Below are 19,862 nucleotides of genomic sequence, written 5' to 3' on the forward strand. Positions count from 1 at the left end.
TCTTTCCCCTTTGGGGTCCCCTCCACACACCTGTTTCCTGGCTCCCCTTGACTTGATGACCTTACCTGGGGCCAAGTGTGGAGTTGATACCTGACATTTTGGGGGCGACTTTAAATCACAGAATGCAGGAACTTAGAGATCAGGAGGTCATGCCATTCACTGTACCCACTTTTTACAGAAGGGAAGCTGGGACCCAAGGGGATCAACAGGTCTCATTCCCAGGCACCAGATCAGTCAGTGGCACAGCCGGGCCCAGCCCCAGGGCTCCAAAATCCAAGTCACCTTCTCTTCCACTTTCCTAGGGGTGATAATTCCCACGGAAACAGCTTCCTCTACATCCCTCCATTCAGCTCCCTGTCCCCTCCCCCAAAAAGACAAGACCCTCAGCGGCAGGCCACTACAGGCTCCACAGGCTCCTCCTGGCCTATGTCCCCACCATGTGATGAGTAAGTGTGTGGTGGGAATGTTGGAGGGATGGGGAGGTGGTGTTTGTTTCATTCACTCTTTTTTTTTTTTTATTTTTTTCTATCTTTTTAAAATTGTAGAATATAACATATATACATAAAAGTGATAACTTTCCAAGTGCAATTTAACAAGTAGAGAGCAAATTTCAAAGAATATTATAGGTTACAGTTCCACGGTTTCAGTTATTTCCTTATTATGAAATATAACGTATATACAAAAAGGTAATATCTCTCAAAGTATGATTTAACTAGTAGCTATTTCATTTGCTCTTAGACAAGTCCTTAAAATTTTCAGGGAAGGTAGACTATTCCACTTCACCACTTACTATCTGTGAGAGGCACGCTCATTTGACCCACTCCCCAAGAAGCCCTTCCTTCAGTGAGCGCCTCTGCAGGAGAGGGGGCTGAGAGCCTATCTTTGATTTGGGCTCCCCAGGAATGGTCCCACCTGTCCCCAGGCCCCACCCCCACCCAGAAGACTCAGACACCCAGAAATACTGAATGAAACCTTGTTCTGGAGTCAGAGGTGAAGCTGGGAAGGTGCTGGGGAGAGGACTGGGGGCCCTAGAGGATCACTTCTCCAACAGGCCTTGCTCCCACCACTTCACCCCTCAGCTCTGTACCTGGAAGGGAACTGGGGGCATGGAAGGAGGCCAAGCCAATACCAGGGCTATACCCGAGAAGAGGCTTTCAGCCCAAGGTTGGTGGCAAGAAACCAACAGTCCCCAGCATCTCGGGTGCCCCTCACCCATTCCTTCTGATTTCTCCTTCTCTGTATCCATTTTTCTTGATGTTTTTATTTCTCACTTGTCCTTTCTGGCTCTATATCTTTATATGCATGTTTCTTCTGTTTCTGACACTCAGCTTTCCTGTTTTTCTCTGTCTCAGTCTCTTTCCCCAACTTTCTTGCTCCCTCCTCTCCAGCTCTGCCCATCTGTCCCCTTCTCTCCACAAAACAAGCCCTGTCTCCTCTAACGAGTTCCCCAAACCAGGCCAACCCTATATCCAGAACATTCTGCTCCTCTCATCTGTCCCTTCCCTTTCCTCTGTGTGTATGGTGTTCTCCCTCTCATCTCACCTTGGCCCTTTCACCCTCCCCTCTCTCTGCCTGACAGACCCCAGCTCTCTCCAGGGGCTCAGCCAACCCCTGCGCCCAGACTGCTGCTCCCAGGGGCTCCACTTACCCAGGACCACTGGCCACAGGAGGCGGGAACATACACAGCTCAGGAACAGCCAGGGGGCCCTCCTCCAGCGGGCCCTCCTCATGGCTCCAGAGAGAATCCCTCAGTCCCCCTCCCTGCCAGAAGCTTCTCAGCAAAGAAGCGGCCTGCGAGGAGCCAGCCGAGGTGAACCTGTCCCCACCGGCTGCTGGCCTGAAACAGGTGTATTTCCCCAAAGGGCCCAGAGTACCAGGGGAGGAGGACAAAAGAAGGCGGGGCCCCGTGCCAATCATCCTTGCCCCATCTTTTCTTTCCTCAGTCTCCACCCCCTCCCCCACCAGGAAAGAACACACCGGTACACCCACTGCTCTGCTCCCAGTCAGCCTGCGTGCGGCGGGGGAGGGGGTCTAGGAGGGGCGCACTGGGGCTGGAAACCAGCCCACACAGCAAAGCAGGGAGCCACCCTCCCGCCTGCGTCCTGGGTCTGCTTCCCTCCCTCCCCGGGACTGCCCCTGCCCTGCCGGAGCTTTGGGCTGCTGCGGTGGGGAGAAGCCGGGTCATTTCAGGAGGAAGGAACGGGGATGAATGAAGAAGAAAGGGGCTGAGAGGGAGTGAGCTTGGGGCTGCATGAAGACGGGAAAGGGAGTGAGATTTGAGAGACTCTCTTCTCCTGAGGACATGGGGAGTGGGGAGACAGGGTGGGGGTGGAGGGTGAGGAGTAGCATCGGAAATGCCCTGCATGGGGTCTCTCCCAAACGGGGTGGTGGGCTTAGAATATCTGCTCAGTGCCGGGCACATGGTAGAGCCTCCCCAAATGGCAAATTCCTTTCTCCCAGCAGAGGAAACACTGGTCTGGGGTCCAGAGAGCCCGAGGCAAGCTGAGAAAGTAGCTTTCGGGACTGGGGATGGGTAGTGGGGTTAAGAGTAGAACCGGTATGGCAGTGAGCAACTGTGGCCTGGGAGAACGTAGGGACTGCTCCTGGACACCTCGGGGCTCAGGACACCCCATATTGACCTCTAGAGACTCACCGGCACAACCAAGCAGGGAAGGGAACCCCGGATGGGGAGTGCCAAGTGGGGTTCTGAAGGTGAGGGAAGTTAGTTGGTATAGCTCTGCAAAGGAAAACAACAGAGATTCTCCCCACCCTTTGCCCCAGCGTGAATCCCTGCCTCTGTTCCTCAGGACTTGAGTCCCTTAGTGCAGGTGTGTGTGGAGTGATTGGTCCCTGAGACCACGGAGCCCAGGATATGGAATATCATTTCCACATCCCAAGCAGAGCCGGCCCTGCTAGGGGGAGTAGAGGGCTGACACTGGAGCCAGCTCAGAGGGCCATGAAGGTCCCATCACTTAGTAACACTCTACCCTGTTGGCCACTCACTTTCTGAAGCTAAAAGTCCAATGATGACCAATACCCAGAGGCTGGACCTTCTGGTTATAACACAGGTTCTACCGAGAAGTCGTATAGTATCTCCTCTTCTGCGTGGACAGGTGAATCCCATACTTTCCTGAGGGCAGGAAATCAGAAAGGTAAAGAGGGACTTCAAGCACGGAGCATCTGGATGAGATAGGGGGAGGATATCAATGAAGAGAATTTCTACAGACTCCAAGGCCCAACCTGGCCTTCCTGATGGCTTCTCCCTCCTGACTTGCTATATGTTTTGTTTGGTGACTCTCTGGATGACGGTTTCCCATCTACAGAGGAGAGAAAAGCATTCCAGGTTAGACCAAAGTAAGAGCCGGACATCTTGTTGACCTAACACAGCTAACCTTCCATTTCCCAAGGCAAGGAAGGCCAGAGGCACAGAGCGTTCTCCAGAGGCTGCAGTGGTGGCCAAGGCACAAGGTGGCAGTTAGGAAACCTGGGCTTTCCTGTGTGACCTGAGTTTTCCTCATCTATAAAATGGGGATAATAACACTTATCCACAAAGGTCATTAAGCTGAAATGAGCTGACGAATTTCAAAGTGTTTTTTTAAGTGATAAGACACCTGTTTTTTTAAGTGTTAAGACTCCTCATTTCCACCTGACATCATCTCTGAGGTAGACACAATGAGGCTCCAAGAGGTTAAGTAACCTGCTCAGAGTCAGCTAGGAAAAGGGGCAGTCGGGACTCATTCCCAGGTCCATCTGCCTTCAAAGGGCTTTGGTGTGTCCCTTGGAATTTTAAGATACTTTGAACATGCTCAATGCTAATTCACCCTCTCCTTGCTCACCTCTGGTTCCCCTCTTGTTCTCCATTTGAGCTCAGCTCCTTCTCTGCTTGTCCATATTCAAGGGTTGGGATGTTTCTAGTTCTCTGTGATAAATGCCTCTCCCTTTATCTGGAGCAGAAGGTGGTGGGATAGTTGTCTATCCTTTCTTCTCCCCTCCCAAAGCTTCTGATGAGGATAGAGACGTAGGGGTAAGAGGAGAAGAAATGAGTAGATTCTGAGATTTTTTTCAGAGCCTGGGTAGAGACCTCCTAGGTCTACAGACTGCTGGGTTTTCCCTGGAGGCAGGAATCTGATTCCAAGTTTAAGTTGATATGCAAAGAGAGCTCAGTCTGAATTTGGAGTAAATGGTGGAACAAGGAGAAGATTATGAGCTTCTCACATGGAAGGAAAAGGCAGATTTGGCTTGAATGGAGTCAATTTGGGTCCTGGGCAGCAAAGTCAGGAACTTAAAGGGAGATTTCACTCCCATAATACCCAAAGTGAGAGGCCCTAGTTTTGGAGAACCACTCTAAATGGCTTACCTCCATGTAATTTATGACCTTGTAGAACCCCATGCTTCTAATAAGGTTAAGCCACCTAGACTGAGATAGGGCAGGAAGTCAGGTATTTAAGTCTTTAGTAAGACTGGAATGCCAGGCTCTGTGCATTTTGCCCATAATCCTGGGAGGTACAAAACACTCTTCACACCTCACACATACGGAAACTGAGGTTCAGGGAAATAAACACCTGAGTCATAGACCAGGCTGGGCAATCAAGCGAAGCTGGAGAACACTAACTCCGCTAGTCACTCTCGGCCCAGGTCACACAGCAAGCCACAATGCCCTCTGAGCCCAGGTCTGCCTGGCTCCAAAATACAGGAAGGGAATTAACATTGTCTGAGTGTTTACCATATGCCAGTGGCAGCATGGAGATGCACACCTTCCAGAAAGGACTGGCTGCCCAGCTGCAAGGAGAGTGGTTAGTTGTCAGCCTCCAGCTGTTAGTGCCTGATGGGTGCACCTCAGATTTCAAGCCAAGATCCAGATCATGCTGTTCTGGGAAGTGACCCTTGGGCCAAAGACCAAGGAAGGCAGTGGTGCAAGGATGTGGCCATTTCCACCTCTGCGGGCCTCTTGGCACAGGTGGTCTGTGCCCAGAGCACCCCATGGGGCTAGCAGAGACTTTGCAATTTTGTCAGATCTGCTTCATCCTGCCTCTTCCTTTCACAGGTGTTCCTCCCCTACAAATCTTTCCATTCCTAACCCCATCTCAGTGTTTGCTTTTAAGAGGACCCATCCTGAGACACTCATTTAAAGGCTGATGACCATTATACAGATACAGAAGCTGACACTCTGAGCTGGGACTCACACCTTTTTCTGCACAACTCCAAAGCCTGTCCTCTTTCCACTGCACCACACCCAATAGCTCAGCAAGGCGGTTCGTGGGCCGGGTGGGCCTGGCAGCCTGCTAGGCCTGGTCCCTGCCTGCAAGAAGCATGTATTCTGCTTAAGAAGACAAGACCCCCAGGTTGCAAAAGACGAAGACCAAAGTGATGACACTGATGACCCAGTGGTTGGTTGCATCCCTCAGCAGGCGTGTGTTGGTGTTGGGGCCACCAAAGAGGGAGCTGAGGTGATGAAGGGGAACCTCCCCATTCCCACACCTCCCTGCCCCCCTGCCTCCTTTTCTGAGGCTGGGGCTCCCAAAAGGAGCCCCCAGGCCTTGGTGAAGACAAGGGACCTGGCGTTTAGGCCACACAAAGCCCTGTCATTCTCCCAGGATTGGGTTTCTCAGCCCCTTTCTCTCAAAGTGCCAAGCATTTTAACACCAATTAGCTCATTTCCCTTCTTACATTACCTGTGAGACACAGGGGGACATAAAGCCTACCACACAACACCTTCTAGGCATGGGGTCTCCGTGAAGGAGGGGCCATCCTGCGTGCACAGGGGTGGGGAGTGGGGGTGGGCGCTGCTGGCTTGAGGCCCGGGAGTCTAAATTTACTCCATTTGTAGGAACTGTAATCTTAACCTCAAGGAGAAGAAAATGAAAGCCAGGAAGTTAGCAAATAGTGCTAAATCAAAAACCAGTATCCAGGCCCCAGATCTGTCTCCTATGGTTGGGTTTCCCTTTTTAAACCCCGAAAGAAGAAAATAATCTCAACATAAGTTTAGAACTGGAAGAGACCTGGGCAACCGTGTAGCCCAACTCCTCACTCCGCAAAGGAGGCAGCTGAGGCCCAGAGAGGAGGGCAGGTCCCAGTTCATCAGCCGGTGAGGGGCAGACCCAGGCTGTGAACCCAGGTCTCTAGGGCTCTCTGCTTTGCCGCGTGGCCTCCCATGTTTATTAAATTGGCTTTGCATCCTCCTAACACCCCAGTTAGAATCAATGCTCCTAGTTTATATCTTCACCAGAGGGAATACTCAATAAATGTCGTCAGTGGACTGAACGACTAATGGATGGTGCTCTCGGGACAGGCTCACAGAGATCTCCAACAGCAGGGTTCTGACGGAGAACCCAACCCAAGCCTAAAGTCATCTTTTAAAATAAAGTCTACCAGCTGTATGTGTGTGTTTGTGTGTGTGTTTTCCATTATATGAGTAATATATGCACATTATAGCAGATACGGATAATACTTAAAAAAAGCAGAGAAGAAAAACATCATCAATGTTTCACCACCCAAGGACAACCACAATTAATACATTGATAGATTTCTGGCCTTTTCCCCATGAACAGCTCATATACATAATTTTAAATCTATCATATAGATGTAATTGTGGTTCCTGTGATCGCACCTAATATTTAAACCTAAAGATTTCTTCCTGTTACTATAAATACTTCAGGCACATATTTTCAAAGACTGCACAGTATTCCGTCGGGTGGACCGCCACCATAACTCATTTCACTAAGTTGGACATTTGGGTTATTTCTCAGTGTTCCTATTAGAAGTAATGCAGAGATGAGAGACTTTGTGCCTAAAGCTCGTTCTTTATTTAGGCTCATTTCCTTAAGATAGAATCAGGACTGGTATGTTTTCTCAGCTGCTCTGACCTTCCTTCTCCTACAGCAGGAAGTCAATGAACATGAACTAGCTACGTCTAAGGGTGTGGGGTATATTCTCAGATGCTTGAGTCCATTAAATCTCTAAATGTTGACGGTCTAATAGTGGGGGCAAAAGCAACAGTAAAACGAGGTAACAGTATGAGATAATAATACTCAGGTGAGCTAAAAATGACCTGTGGGTTAAGGATTCTGGCTGGGAATCGTGGCTGGGGTGCAGGTGCAGTCCTTCCAGGCCACGATCCATGACCAATCCTCAGGCCTCTCATTTGAATGCCTGAACCTTGATACATAGCCCAGGTGAATTTTCTAGAGAAAGTGATCCCAAGGAAACAGAAAAGCGACTTAGGCAGAGGGGTAGAGCAGAAGAAAATGGAAATGGTCCTGGAGGAAAACCTAGCTGAGGAGTGAAGCTCCCTCCTTCCTCCCCTTGTCCTGGGCGGTAGGGTTCGGGTGAAGCTGGAGGAGAAAGTCAAAGGGTTGCAAGGGGAACAGAGCCAGTGCCAGCAAATCCCAGTGGGCCCCATTCCCCTGGTCACAGTGTGGGTGACAGAGCTCAGGGGCCAGCCTGGCAATCCAACAGCAAAGTTACTGGGTGAACCTGTGTGCCAGGTGCTGTGTTCAACACAGGGGATGCTGAAATAAGCAAGACCTGGCCCTGACTTCACAGGGTCACAGCCTAAAGGATTATAGGCACGGGAAGGGCATTTAGCGACAGGACTTCTGGCTCTGTGGCCCTGGGGTACAGGTGTGTGTTGGGCAATGGGGGAAACTCCAAATTGAGGTCCATCTAAGAGCTTGAAAAAAAGTTGCAATGGACAATTCTTGCCAAATGACTACCTATGAGGGGCAGGCCCCAGGAATCCCTGAGCACCTCCCTTGTCCCCACTGAGTCACAAGGCAGGCCGGGTGACCAAGGGAAACTGCCAGACTAATCCTTGATCAAACTTCCCGGGGGTGGGAAATGACAGCAGCAGTTCCAGGAGGCCCTGGCCCTGCCCCATTAAGTACAGGTTGAGACCTCCCCCTCCAATTTCCAGGAGGGCTAAAGAGCAGTGGGGAAAGCGGGTCAGGATGGAGGGTCCTGGGCCTCGGGCCTGAGATGTGGAGCTGACACCCTCCCCCCCACACACACCCCATCCCCGTGATTGGTGATCTCAGCCCTGTTTCTCAAAGGTGGACTTGCTACAGTTGAGTGAACATGTACTTCCTGGTTTCTTTCTGAGCTCACAGAAGAGAGCAAGGGTGGGCAGGGAGAGAGGAACAGGATAGTATGTTACAAACAAATAAATAAAAGTCCCACCCAGGCCCCAGGCATTCCACAGCGGGGCGTGAGAGCCCCAACACCCCCATGGGACCGCCACCCACTGGCTGTCCAAGATTGGGACACCTTCCCTTTAGTCTACACAGCCCCGGACGCTCCCTTTATTGGAAAATGTGATGTCTCACCTTGCATGACTTCTTGAAATTGCTTCTTCAGGTGTGCTTGGAATGTCCTCTCTCCCCGATCCCCTGTTCTACCCCCACTCCCTGGAGCTCTCGGAGGGCTAGGATATGGGCAGAAGGAGGAGGTGAGGATTATGTTCAATAAACCTGTGCCCCATGTGGATGCAGATCAAGTTTTTGCAGAAATGAAAGTTCAGCTTCGGGGTCTTGTCAGAATGAGTCAGAGATACGAGCTCTAGAATGAGCTGCCCAGATACCACTAGATACCAGCTCTGGAATGAGCTGCCCAGGACCAGGCGAGCCATCCGGGAGAGGAGCCTGGGAGGAGCAGCCCCTGGCCTCTGCCCCTTCTGGGGAAGGAGGGTGTGGGGGGCACTGGGGAGCCCTAGAAGGTGAAGTAAGTTTCCAGGAGAAGGGCTTTGGAGTCACAGTGAGCAAGTTGCTGACCCTGTCTCCCCATCTGCACTATGAGATTAATAATAATAATCCCTATTAGTTTAGCATATAGTAGGTTCTCAGCAAATGTTAGTCCGGCTGGGGAAGGTGGACACAGAAAAAGAGACAAAAAGTTGTTTGAAAGGAGAGTCTGGGGTTGTTCCGGGTGGAGGGGCCAGCTCATGGAAGTGAGGGGGAGGGAAAAATTCTAGAAGGGAGACAGGGTGGTGGAGGAGAGTGGGTATAGCTATAGGACTCTAGGCTGCTGGCCCCACTGAGGTCCTGGTAAACTAGGGGAGGGCAGGCTGGCTGGGTCGGGTGAGCTGGCGTCACTCATATGCAGATGAGCTTGTTTAATGCCAGGATGCAAGTCATTAAGGACTGTGGTTTGGGGAATGGGACTGAGGGACCACTTTGGAAATGAGGTTTTAAGACTCAGAAGCAATAGGATTGAATCAACCTACTGAACACTATGACATACAAGGGCAAGGAAGAGAGTAGGGGTATGGGATCCTGCAAGGGTCCCTGGGGCATTTTTGGTTTGAAGGCTTTTTTCATTCTGAACTAGACTATCTTCCAGAGTAGTTAAAACCTGCAGGCCCTAGAGGCAACCTGACTATTTGTCGCGAACTCACATTTAGGCTCATGATATCTGTATTAGAAAAGTAAATATATACTTATATTTTATCTGATAATTCATATATCATGATACATTATGGATAATATCATTTTGTTATATACTAGCCTAATTTAAGTGTGAGACTGGCTTTCTTAAAAGGCTTTAAAAATTTTCATAAGCTGCTTTGCCTGGGGAGCCCCTAAGTGTCTGGTCCTCTTTCAGGTGCTTGGGCAGTCAAGCCCCAGGGCCCTGGTCACCCTGTTACAGTTGGGCCACCTGCCTGTAACTGGGAAGTTAGGATTTAAGGACTGATTATGACTACTGACTCAATATATGGATATTCCTTTTTACTGTCCGGTATATTAGAGCAAACAGGGAAATACTTGAAACCTGAACTGTACTCCAGCTGCCTTGATCTCTGATAATGATTGTATAGCCTTATCTTCCCTTGTGACTAACATTCACTTATATGCATTTATCCAGTTTTTTGATTTTAAAGTCGTATGGTCACTGAAGACAGCCCCTAATGTTTATTAATGAAGGATCTTGGGTCAGCCCAGAACTAACCCACTCCAAGTCCAAAATTATCTTGATAACCAAAGCTGGATCTAACCAAAATGGGCCCACCTGACATGTGCGGTAGCTTAGACTTTTACCTACAAGTCACCTATACCTCATTATAATACTAAAAATCATGCCCATCATCATATTATGGCTGCCATTTTCTTACATACCTTCTGTAACTAAGCATGTAATCAATCTGTGCATGCACAAAAATTAAATCACCTCTAATTACATAATCTGGGGACACTGTACTCATTATCCTAAAACCTGCCCATCTTTTGATGCTATCAAACTATCAGAATTATTGCAGTTTGGGGAGACAGATTTTGGACCAATAGGCCATCTGCTCTCCTGCTTCTCACCTAGCAATAAAACTCTCTCTTTGAAACCCCAATGTCTCAAGAATTGGTCATTTGAGCACATTGGGCAAAAGAATCCACCGCCTTGGTCCGGTGACATGCCCTCAGTTTGGACCCTCCCTCCAGGAGTCCGGCCCTGTCCCAGCTGACCCTACCTGCCTCAGGGCCTGAAGGCCAGCTCTCCAAAGCAACAGGATGCTCATCCTCAACCTGCAAGGACCTGGCTTTCTGAGGACCCTGGCTGCCCTGAAGACACCCCCACCTCAGACCCCCAACCCCCATCAGAACAGAAACCACTGTCCTTTGCCTAAATATTGAGAACAGGAGACCCAAACTTTGTTCTTTGGATGGAGCTGCTGCTTCTCCCCCACCAACCCTTAGCAGGAATGAGCAGCAAACCTAAAATTCACTTGTGTTTTTATCCACCTCTGAGTTTCTGCATAAATGATCAATGCATTTTAAATACACCAATGACTTGTTTTGGCCTTCTCAGATCCTCCAGTCTGGTCTTTCATCAGATGAATACAGAGATTTGAGGAGGCAAGGAAAAAATGGGGGAGGCCGGGAGGGGCAGTGCTGTGTGAATTCACAGGCTCAATCAGGCTTAAAGAGCAGCCCCTAACCTCCTGAATGGACACGGAAGACAATCGTTCTGCTCGAGGAGGATCAGGGCTCTACAGCTGTGCACTCAACCCAGGCTTGAGATGGAAGGAGGGTAAGAGGAATCAGTGGACAGGGAAGCCACGGACTCTTCGGGGGTGTTTGTCAGTTGTTTCATGCTTCCAACCTGTGTGGCACTAGGAGAAATGTGAGACGTATCGGTGTCTGACTCACCAAAATTCCCTGGAATGTGGGTAAAATCCTTTGGGTACCTGTCTGGGATCTAGAATGCCTGCTGGGGTGGCCTCAGAAAGTAGGAAAATGGCAGAGAAGAGCCTGGGGGGCCCGAGGGGGCATCCCAGGGGCCCTCTTTGTTGGAAGCAACATCTCCCATCTTGCTGTGCTGGGAGGTGGTGAGCAGCTTTGTGCAGAAGGCTCTTATGTTTGGGGGGTTCCTCGGGAGTCTCTGTTTTCTAACTGGGATGGAGGCTGGTAGGGGGACTTTGAGTTCATTCAGGGAGAATAAGAGAGAGAGAGGGTAATCCAAGGTGGGTGGAACCAGAATGTGAAAGTCGTCATCTCCATGAGAGGGAGCTTTCTGCAGAATAGCCTTGGCCAGAGACTTCCAGCTTAAAAGGACACTCTGCTTAGTTTAATGCTCTGCTGTCACTATCTTGAAATTCTTAATATTTTTTAACAAGGGGCACCACATTTTTACTTTGCACTGGGCCCCACAAATTATGTAGCCAGTCTTGGCTATACCATTACATATGCTTTCCTTACTGGTCTGCAAAATCAAACAGTAAAAAACTCATGATTTATGGGGAAAAAATGGGATTGGTAGACAATACTCAAAAACTTCGTCTTGACACATTAAAAAAAATAGAAACCTAATAAAATGGTACACACTAAATGGTTAAGAAATACATAATTGCCACAATAAATATGGTACCTTACCTCAAGAAAGACTAAGCTGTCTAAAAGGAGGCAACTTTGTGTTGCTGTGAAGTGGTAGAAGGAGGGTTATCTGATTCCAGACGTGGATGGGTGTAGCTCATGACACACTTGGTGAACAAAGGTAGCCGGTCGCTATTTGGGGTGTGTGCATTTTTTTGGTATTCCTGCATGGCTCAGTTTAGTGGGGATGGTTGTCTGTACTCAACTAGCATTTCTCATGGATGAAATCACTCATAAGCAAATGCAAAATTCACATTATGCTCAAATTGTCCCCTAATTAATCAATCTTGTTGGGACAAATTTGTGTTTTGAAATAAGCATTATAGCAGGAGTATACTATTCTAACACGTATGTGTATTGACACATATAGCCTTCACAGTAACAACCCATTAGACAGTTACTGTGAGTGATGCTGATGAGGAAAGTTGTACGGACCCCACCTAAATGAGGTGACATGGCTACTGAAAGGACCCACTCATCCATTACACAGAGACTGTCTGTCCTATACACTACATGGCTAAATTCAAGGCTGCCCAGAGAATCTCTAAATAACTAAATTGCTGTCTTTGATGGCACCAGTCAGCTTGCTTGGGACAGATTGCCAAGTGGGCCCCTTGGTCAGCTGCTCACCATCAGTTTACCCAAAAAATGTTTTTAAAAAATCACTTTTTCTAGACTGTCTAGCAGTTTCTGGTTCAACGTGTAGAGATTGAAAGACATCATGCCCACGCTCATAACAAGATAAAAAAAAAAAAAAAACTGAACAAACTGAAAATCAACAGTTCTTAGATCCATCAGAGAATTGAGGTCTCAGGGCAAACAGGTGCCCTGAAAACTGGAGAGACAGGTGGCTACAGAGAATCACAGCTTAAGGGGAGCAGAAACCACAGTTGGAGCCAGCATCAGGTACTTTACTAGTGATTGCCACATTGCTGGAGACCGAGTGTGAACTAGCTTCAGAGCTAAAAATTCCTAGGGGCTCAGCTTTAAGGGGCCTCCCACCTTTTCCTGAGTTTTATTTCCAGAACACCACCAGATTCTCAGGGTGAAGATCAGAGAAAAATTTTGTGCTTCTGGTAGGGGGAGGAGAAAAGTCACCACCGTGAAGTACAACCAGAGCATTCTGTTCTCTGTAATGACCGATTTCCCCCAAGGGAAACTATTTTACCAGAGACTCACTGATGTGGGGGGACAGGGAAATACTCAACTCCAGACCCCCCTAGCCTTCCTGTCTCACCTGAGGGAAAAACAAGAAGCACTGGTGAAGGTCACAGCCCAGGGGCACAGGCTCACTAAAAGACTGAGGCATAATCTTAGGATTATAGGCTTCCCCTCTCCCACACTTCACAGAGCTCCTGGATAGTAATAGGCACTGCAGCTGAAAGAATGTCAAAGTTCATACCTCATTTAAGAAGGAGTCTCCAGGGAAACCCAAAGACACCAAGGTAGACGGTACTAGCTTGCCAATGCTGCCGAATGCAAAACACCAGAAATGGATTGGCTTTTATAAAAGGGGGTTTATTTGGTTACACAGTTACAGTCTTAAGGCCATAAACTGTCCAGGGTAATGCATCAACAATTGGGTACCTTCACTGGAGGATGGCCAATTGTGTCCAGAAAACCTCTGTTAGCTGGGAAGGCACGTGACTGGCGTCTGCTCTAGAGTTCTGGTTTCAAAATGGCTTTCTCCCAGGACGTTCTTCTCTAGGCTTCAGCTTCTCTCCAAAATATCACTCTCAGTTGCCCTTGGGGTGTTTGTCCTCTCTTAGCTTCTCCAGAGCAGAAGTCTGCTTTCAAAGGCCATCTCCAAAATGTCTCTGTAAGCTGAATCTCCTCTCTCAGTTCCAGTGCATTCTTCAAAGTGTCCCTCTTGGCTGTAGCAAGCTCACTTCTTCTATCTGAGCTTATATTCTGCTCCAGTAATCAAGGCCCACACTGAAAGGGTAGGGCCACTCCTCCATGGAAATTATCTCATCAGAGTTATCACCTACATTTGAGTGTGTCACATCTCCATGGAAATACTCAAAGGATTCCAATCTAATCAGCACTAAAATGTCTGTCCCACAAGATTGCATCACAGAATATGGCTTTTTCTGGGGGACACAATACATTCAAACTGGCACACAGACAAAATAAGTACACCAGAGAAAAAATTAGCCTCCAACAGCCACAGTTATAGGAAACAGTAAACACACTCTAACTCCTAGCTAGATAAACAAAACGTCCTATTAACCTCAGTTCCTTTCACCTGGCTGTTTTAGTTTCCTAGGCTGCTCAAGCAAATTCCAGGAAATGGGTCAGCTTAAACAATGGGACTTTATTAGCTTATGGTTTTGAGGCTAAAAAAACAGTCCAAATCAAGGCATCATCAAGGCAGTGCTTTCTTCCTGAAGACTGGCATTCTGGGGCTGCTGCTGGTGATCCTTGTCTCCTCTGTCACATGGCAAGTCACATGATCGTGTCTCTGCTCTTTCCCTTCTCTAACAGATACATCAATTTCAGCTTCTTAGTTCCTATGGTGTTTTCACACTCTGTCTGAATTTCATTCCACCTATAAAGGACTCCAGTAACAGGATTAAGACCCATCCTTAGGACGAAAAAAAAAAAAGACCCATCCTGATTGAGGTGGGACATGCCGTAACTGAAGTACCTCATCAAAAAGTCCTCCTTACAAATGTTTTATACCCACAGGAATGGATGGAGTTTAAAAACATATTTTTCTGGAGTACATACAGTTTCAAACAACCATACTGATATATTGTTTCTGGGATTTCTGGGTTTCAGCAAAAAATTACAAGGCATGCTAAAAGGCAAAACACAGTCTAAGGAGGCAATGCAAGCATCGGAACCAAACAGATATGGCAAAGATTTTGAAATTATCAGACTGTCTACTTTTTTTCCTCTCCCCTCTTTTTTTTCTTTAAATGCAGTTTTATTGAGATATATTCACATATCATACAATCTTCCGTGGTGTACAATGAACTGTTCACGGTACCATCATATCCTAGTTTGCTAATGCTGCAGAATGCAAAACACCAGAGATGGATAAGCGTTTATAAAACGGGGGTTTATTTCACTACACAGTTACAGTCTTAAGGCCACAAAGCGTCCAAGACAACACATCAGCAACCGGGCACCTTCACCGGAGGATGGCCAATGGCATCTGGAAAACCTCTGTTAGCTGAGAAGGCAGCCAGCGTCTGCTCCAAAGCTCCGGCCTCAAAACGGCTTTCTCCCAGGACATTCCTCTCTAGCAAGCTTGCTCCTCTTCAAAACATCACTCCCAGCTGTACTCCGTTAGTTTCCTCTCTCTGAGTCAGCTCATTTATATAGCTCCACTGATCAAGGCCCACCCCGAATGGGTGGGGCCATGCCTCCATGCGAACATCTCATCGAAATGATCATTACCCACAGCTGAGTGGGGCACATTCCAAGCAAATCCAACCAGCACCAAAAACGTCTGCCCCACACAAGACCACAAAGATAATGGCATTTGGGGGACACAATACATTCAAACCGGCACACATCATATAGTTGTGCATTCATCACCCCAATCTATTTTTGAACATTTTCCTTATATAAGAAAAAGTAAAAATAAGAATAAAAAATAAAAGTAAAAAAGAACACCCAAATCATCCCCACCTCCCACCCTATTTTTTCTTTAGTTTTTGTCCCCATTTTTCTACTCATCCACCCATACACTGGATAAAGGGAGTATGATCCAGAAGGCTTTCACAATCACACTGTCACCCCTTGAAAGCTATACTGTTATACAATCATCTCCAAGAGTCAAGGCTACTGGATTGGAGTTTGATAGTTTCAGGTATTTACTTCTAGCTATTCCAATACATTAAAACCTAAAAAGTGTTATCTATATAGTGCTCAAGAATGTCCACCAGAGTGACCTCTCAACTCCATTTGGAATCTCTCAGCCACTGAAACTTTATTTTGTTTCATTCCACTTCCCTCTTTTGGTCAAGAAGATGTTCTCAATCCCACAATGTTGGGTCCAGATTCATCCCCAGGAGTCATATTCTGCTTTGCCAGGGAGATTTATATCCCTGGGGCTCTTGCCTTTTTTTGAAACTTGTTTTTCCTTTTTTCACTGACAACAGCCTAACACATCTTTCTTATATATATGAGTTAATTATTTGCATGAGGTTAATGACCTACATGTCTCTGAGTATCTCAGAACTTAAATAACTAGCCCAGGATTATACAGCTAACAGGAGCAGAACCAGAATTAGAATGCAGAATCTGTATTTTTCCAAAACTTTCCCCCTTTTACTATACAAGCTCCCTCAAAGGCAAAAAGAATGTGTAGTTTTTTCACAAAGTGAAAGAGGCTGTGCCAGTAGAGAGGTCAGTGCAAGGAAGGCAGGTGGGGATAGAGGACTTGTGAGAAGACCAATCTAAGAGGGGGAAGGGCTGTGCTGGGGCCCAAGAGGCAGGGTCTTGAGGGGTCTTTCCACCCTGGAACCTTTCTGAGAGGCTCCTCCATGGCTGGGATGTGGGTGAGGGCTTCAGAAGTAGTAGAGGCCAGGAGGGAGATTTGCCCAGAACTGCAATCCTCCTCTGTCCCACACTGCCGAGGGCTAGGATGCCAGGTTATATCCATGAGGAAGGAGGGTCAGGGCAGAATCATCAGCATTGCTGCGGTTTTCAGAACAAACTCACTTATTTGCTTAAGAATTGTGCATGGTGAGGAGGGAAAAAGCAAAGGGGACAGTGTGAAGAAGGGAAGAATTACATGAAAATTCCAAACATTATCATTTTCAGCTTTTGGATGCATTTGGCAATATTTTGAAAGAAGCTTAAATGTCAATAAAAAAAAGTCGTGTTAACCTAAAAGACAATTTTGAAAAATTAAGAAAATTATTTGCAACACATTTGAAAGAGCTGATATCCTTAATATATAAAGAGCCCTTATAAAACAATAATGATATCTACACTTTAAAATAAAAATGAGCAAGGACATTGTCCTGGTTTGAGAAAGCTGCTGGAAATGCCATATACCAGAAATGGATTGGCTTTTAAAATAGGTGTTTATTAGTTCACAATTTACAGTTCTAAGGCCATAAAAATGTCCCAATTAAGGCATCAATAGGAAGATACCTTCTCTGAAGAAAGGCCAATGGCATCTTGGGTTTGTCCGTCACATGAGAAGGCACATGGTGGAGTCCGGTGGGCCTCTTCCAGGGTTAGCTTCTCATTTCTGTTGCTTTCTTCAAAACTCCTCTGGGCTTCTGTCTTAGCTTCTCTCTCTCAGCTCCTGTGCATCCTTGCTTGTTTTTACCAGGGTTTTTCTCTCTAAGCATCTGGGGGTCCTCTCTTAACTTCTTTAGGGCAGACTCTGAATTTTATCTCTTAGCTTCTCTCCTGGTCTGGTTTCAATGGCTGTCTCCAAAATGTCTCTGGGCATTTTCTCTGTATGCATCTCTGCCTTTTATCCTTTCATAGAGGATGCCAGTAAATTAATTAAGACTCAACCTTGAATGGGCGGGGTCACATCTCCATGGATAAAAAGGTCCCACTCACAATGGGTCTGCCCCCACAAGATTGGATTAAAAGAACATGGCTTTTATAGGGTACATAATAGATTCAAACGAGCACAGACATGAATAAACAATTCACACAGAAAGAAGTTTACAGAAGATTTCAATCCCATTTGCATTTAAAGAAATACAATCAAAATAAGATTTTTAAAATAAAATTTGTAAAGATTTGAAATAAATAACAACACCCAGGATTGATGAGCATATGGGAAAAATGGACATTATAATTGCTCTTGGGATTATAAATTGATACATTTCTAGAAAATATTTTGTAAACATATGAGTCTTGAGAATTTTCTTCTAATCTTCAAAATTCATTTCTAGGACTTCATCCAAAGGAAATCACAGGTCAAGTGTACAAATATGTATATATGTAGCAAAAATTGGAAACTCTGATTAAAACCAATCAGAAGTAGTGTGTTCTCTGCCTGATGCATGCAAATGACCAATTCCCAAGACACTGGGGTTTCAAAGAGAGAAAGAGTTTATTGATAAGTGTGAAGCAGGAGATCAGATGGCCTATCAGCCTAAAAATCTGTCTCCCTAAACTCTGATAGTTTTATAGTATCAAAAGATGTGTAGGTTTTAGGATAATGAGCACAATGGCTCCAGATTACAGGACTAGAGATAATGTAATTATTGAGCATGTGCAGACTGATTACATGCCTAGTCACAGAATGTACTTAAGGAAATGGTGGCCTTAATATGATGATGGGTGTGATTTTTAGTATTGTAATGAGGTATAGGTCACTTATAGGTTGAAGTTTAAGCTATTGCACTTGTCAGGCAGGCCCATTTTGGTTAGATCCAGTTCTGTCCAGAAAAGATAGTTTTGGAATTAGGGTGAGTTAGTTCTGGGCAGACTCTGGCCCTTCATTAATAAACATTAGGGTCTATCTTTAGTGATCATAAGACTCTAAAGTTGAAAAACAGGGTAAGGGGGGTACAAGTGGGGGTCAGTCACAAGGTTTATACAATCACAAGATAAAGGCTATGTAGTTATACAGTCATTATCAGAGATCAAGGCAGCTGGATTACAGTTCAGAAATTTCAGGTATTTTCCTCTGGCTATTTAATATACTAGAAAGTAAGAAGAAATATCTATATTGGTTCAGTAATCATAATCATTTGTTAAATCCTATCTTCTCAGTTACCTGGTGGCTAACTACTGCAGTTTGGTTAAGTATATTATAATGCTTTAGAACAATGGAATATAATGCATTCATTAAAAATGATCATGTGGCCCATTCAAGATGGCAGAGTGAGATGCTTCAGGGTTCTGTCCACCCACAGAAGCTTTGAACAACCAGCGAGTAGTGGCAGAAACCTCTTTCTCCAAGCTATGGAAAACAGTTAAAGGCAAGTATTAACATGGTGAGAAACCAATCAACAAAAAAGTTACTTAAAAGCAGTAGGACCTCATTGTGCCTTGGCTGGCCCCTCCTCTACCTCACCAGCTCAGTGTGGAGCCTGCCCACACTTCCAGTGTGGATCTGTGGTCCTGGTTCTGGGGGGAGCACAGTATCTGTCATGCAGATTGGACCTGGTAGAAGAGAGAAGCAGAGAACTTGAAGATAAGACAGTTGAAATCATTCAGTCTGAGGAGCAGAAAGAAGAAAGGATGAAGAAAAGTGAACAGAACTAAGGAAACTGTGGAACACTGTATTGGTTTGTATATATTATGTCCCCCAGAAAAAGCCATGTTCTTTGATGCAATCTTGTAGAGGCAGATGTATTAGTATTGATTAGGTTGGAACCTTTGGATTAGGTTGTTTCCATGGAGATGTGACCCACCCAGCTGTAGGTGATAACTCTGATTAGATAATTTCCATGGAAGAGTGGCCCCGCCCATTCAGCATGGGCCTTAATTAGTTTACTAGAGCACTATTTAAGAGCTCAGACAGAAGGAGCTTGCTGCTGTAGCCACGAGGGACTGAACGCACAGGAACTGAGAGAGGAGCTGAAACAAGCAGATGCCAAACACATGCCTTCCTAACTAACACAGGTTTTCTGGATGCCATTGGCCTTTCTCAAGTGAAGGTACCCTATTGCTTATGCCTTACCTTGGACACTTTATGGCCTTAAGACTGTAACTGTGTAACCAAATAAACTCCCTTTATAAAAGCCAACCCATCTCTGGTATTTTGCAAATGGTAGCATTAGCAAACTGGAAAAGACACCATCCAGTGTACCTATATATATGTTGTTGGACCCCAGAAGGAGGAGAAAGAGAGAAAGGGGCAGAGAAAGTATTCAAAGAAATAATGGCTGAAAGCGTCCCAAGTTAAACAAAAGACATGAATATACACATCCAAGACACTCAACAAACTCCAAACAGGATAAACTCAAATAGACCCATGCTGTAGTATATTATAATCAAACTCTCAAATTCCAAAGATAAAGAGAGAGCTCTGTGAGCCACAAGAGAGAAGCCTCACATCACGTACAAGGGAGC

The 19,862-nt window shown here is 46.3% G+C and overlaps 1 protein-coding gene across 1 annotated transcript in view; it reads right to left on the reverse strand.

The window, feature by feature from the left end:
- The window catches only part of MUC4 (mucin 4, cell surface associated), a 75,808-nt gene extending 73,980 nt beyond the window's left edge, over positions 1-1,828 (reverse strand). Inside the window, exon 1 of the mRNA XM_037837491.1 lies at positions 1,649-1,828. Within this exon, the coding sequence (XP_037693419.1) occupies positions 1,649-1,730 (82 nt within the window). The 5' untranslated portion in view covers positions 1,731-1,828. The remainder of the gene's footprint in view (positions 1-1,648) is intronic.
- Between the last annotated feature and the right edge of the window lie 18,034 nt (positions 1,829-19,862).

Source organism: Choloepus didactylus, chromosome 1 (assembly GCF_015220235.1).
Source record: "Choloepus didactylus isolate mChoDid1 chromosome 1, mChoDid1.pri, whole genome shotgun sequence".
Lineage (NCBI taxonomy): Eukaryota > Metazoa > Chordata > Mammalia > Pilosa > Megalonychidae > Choloepus > Choloepus didactylus.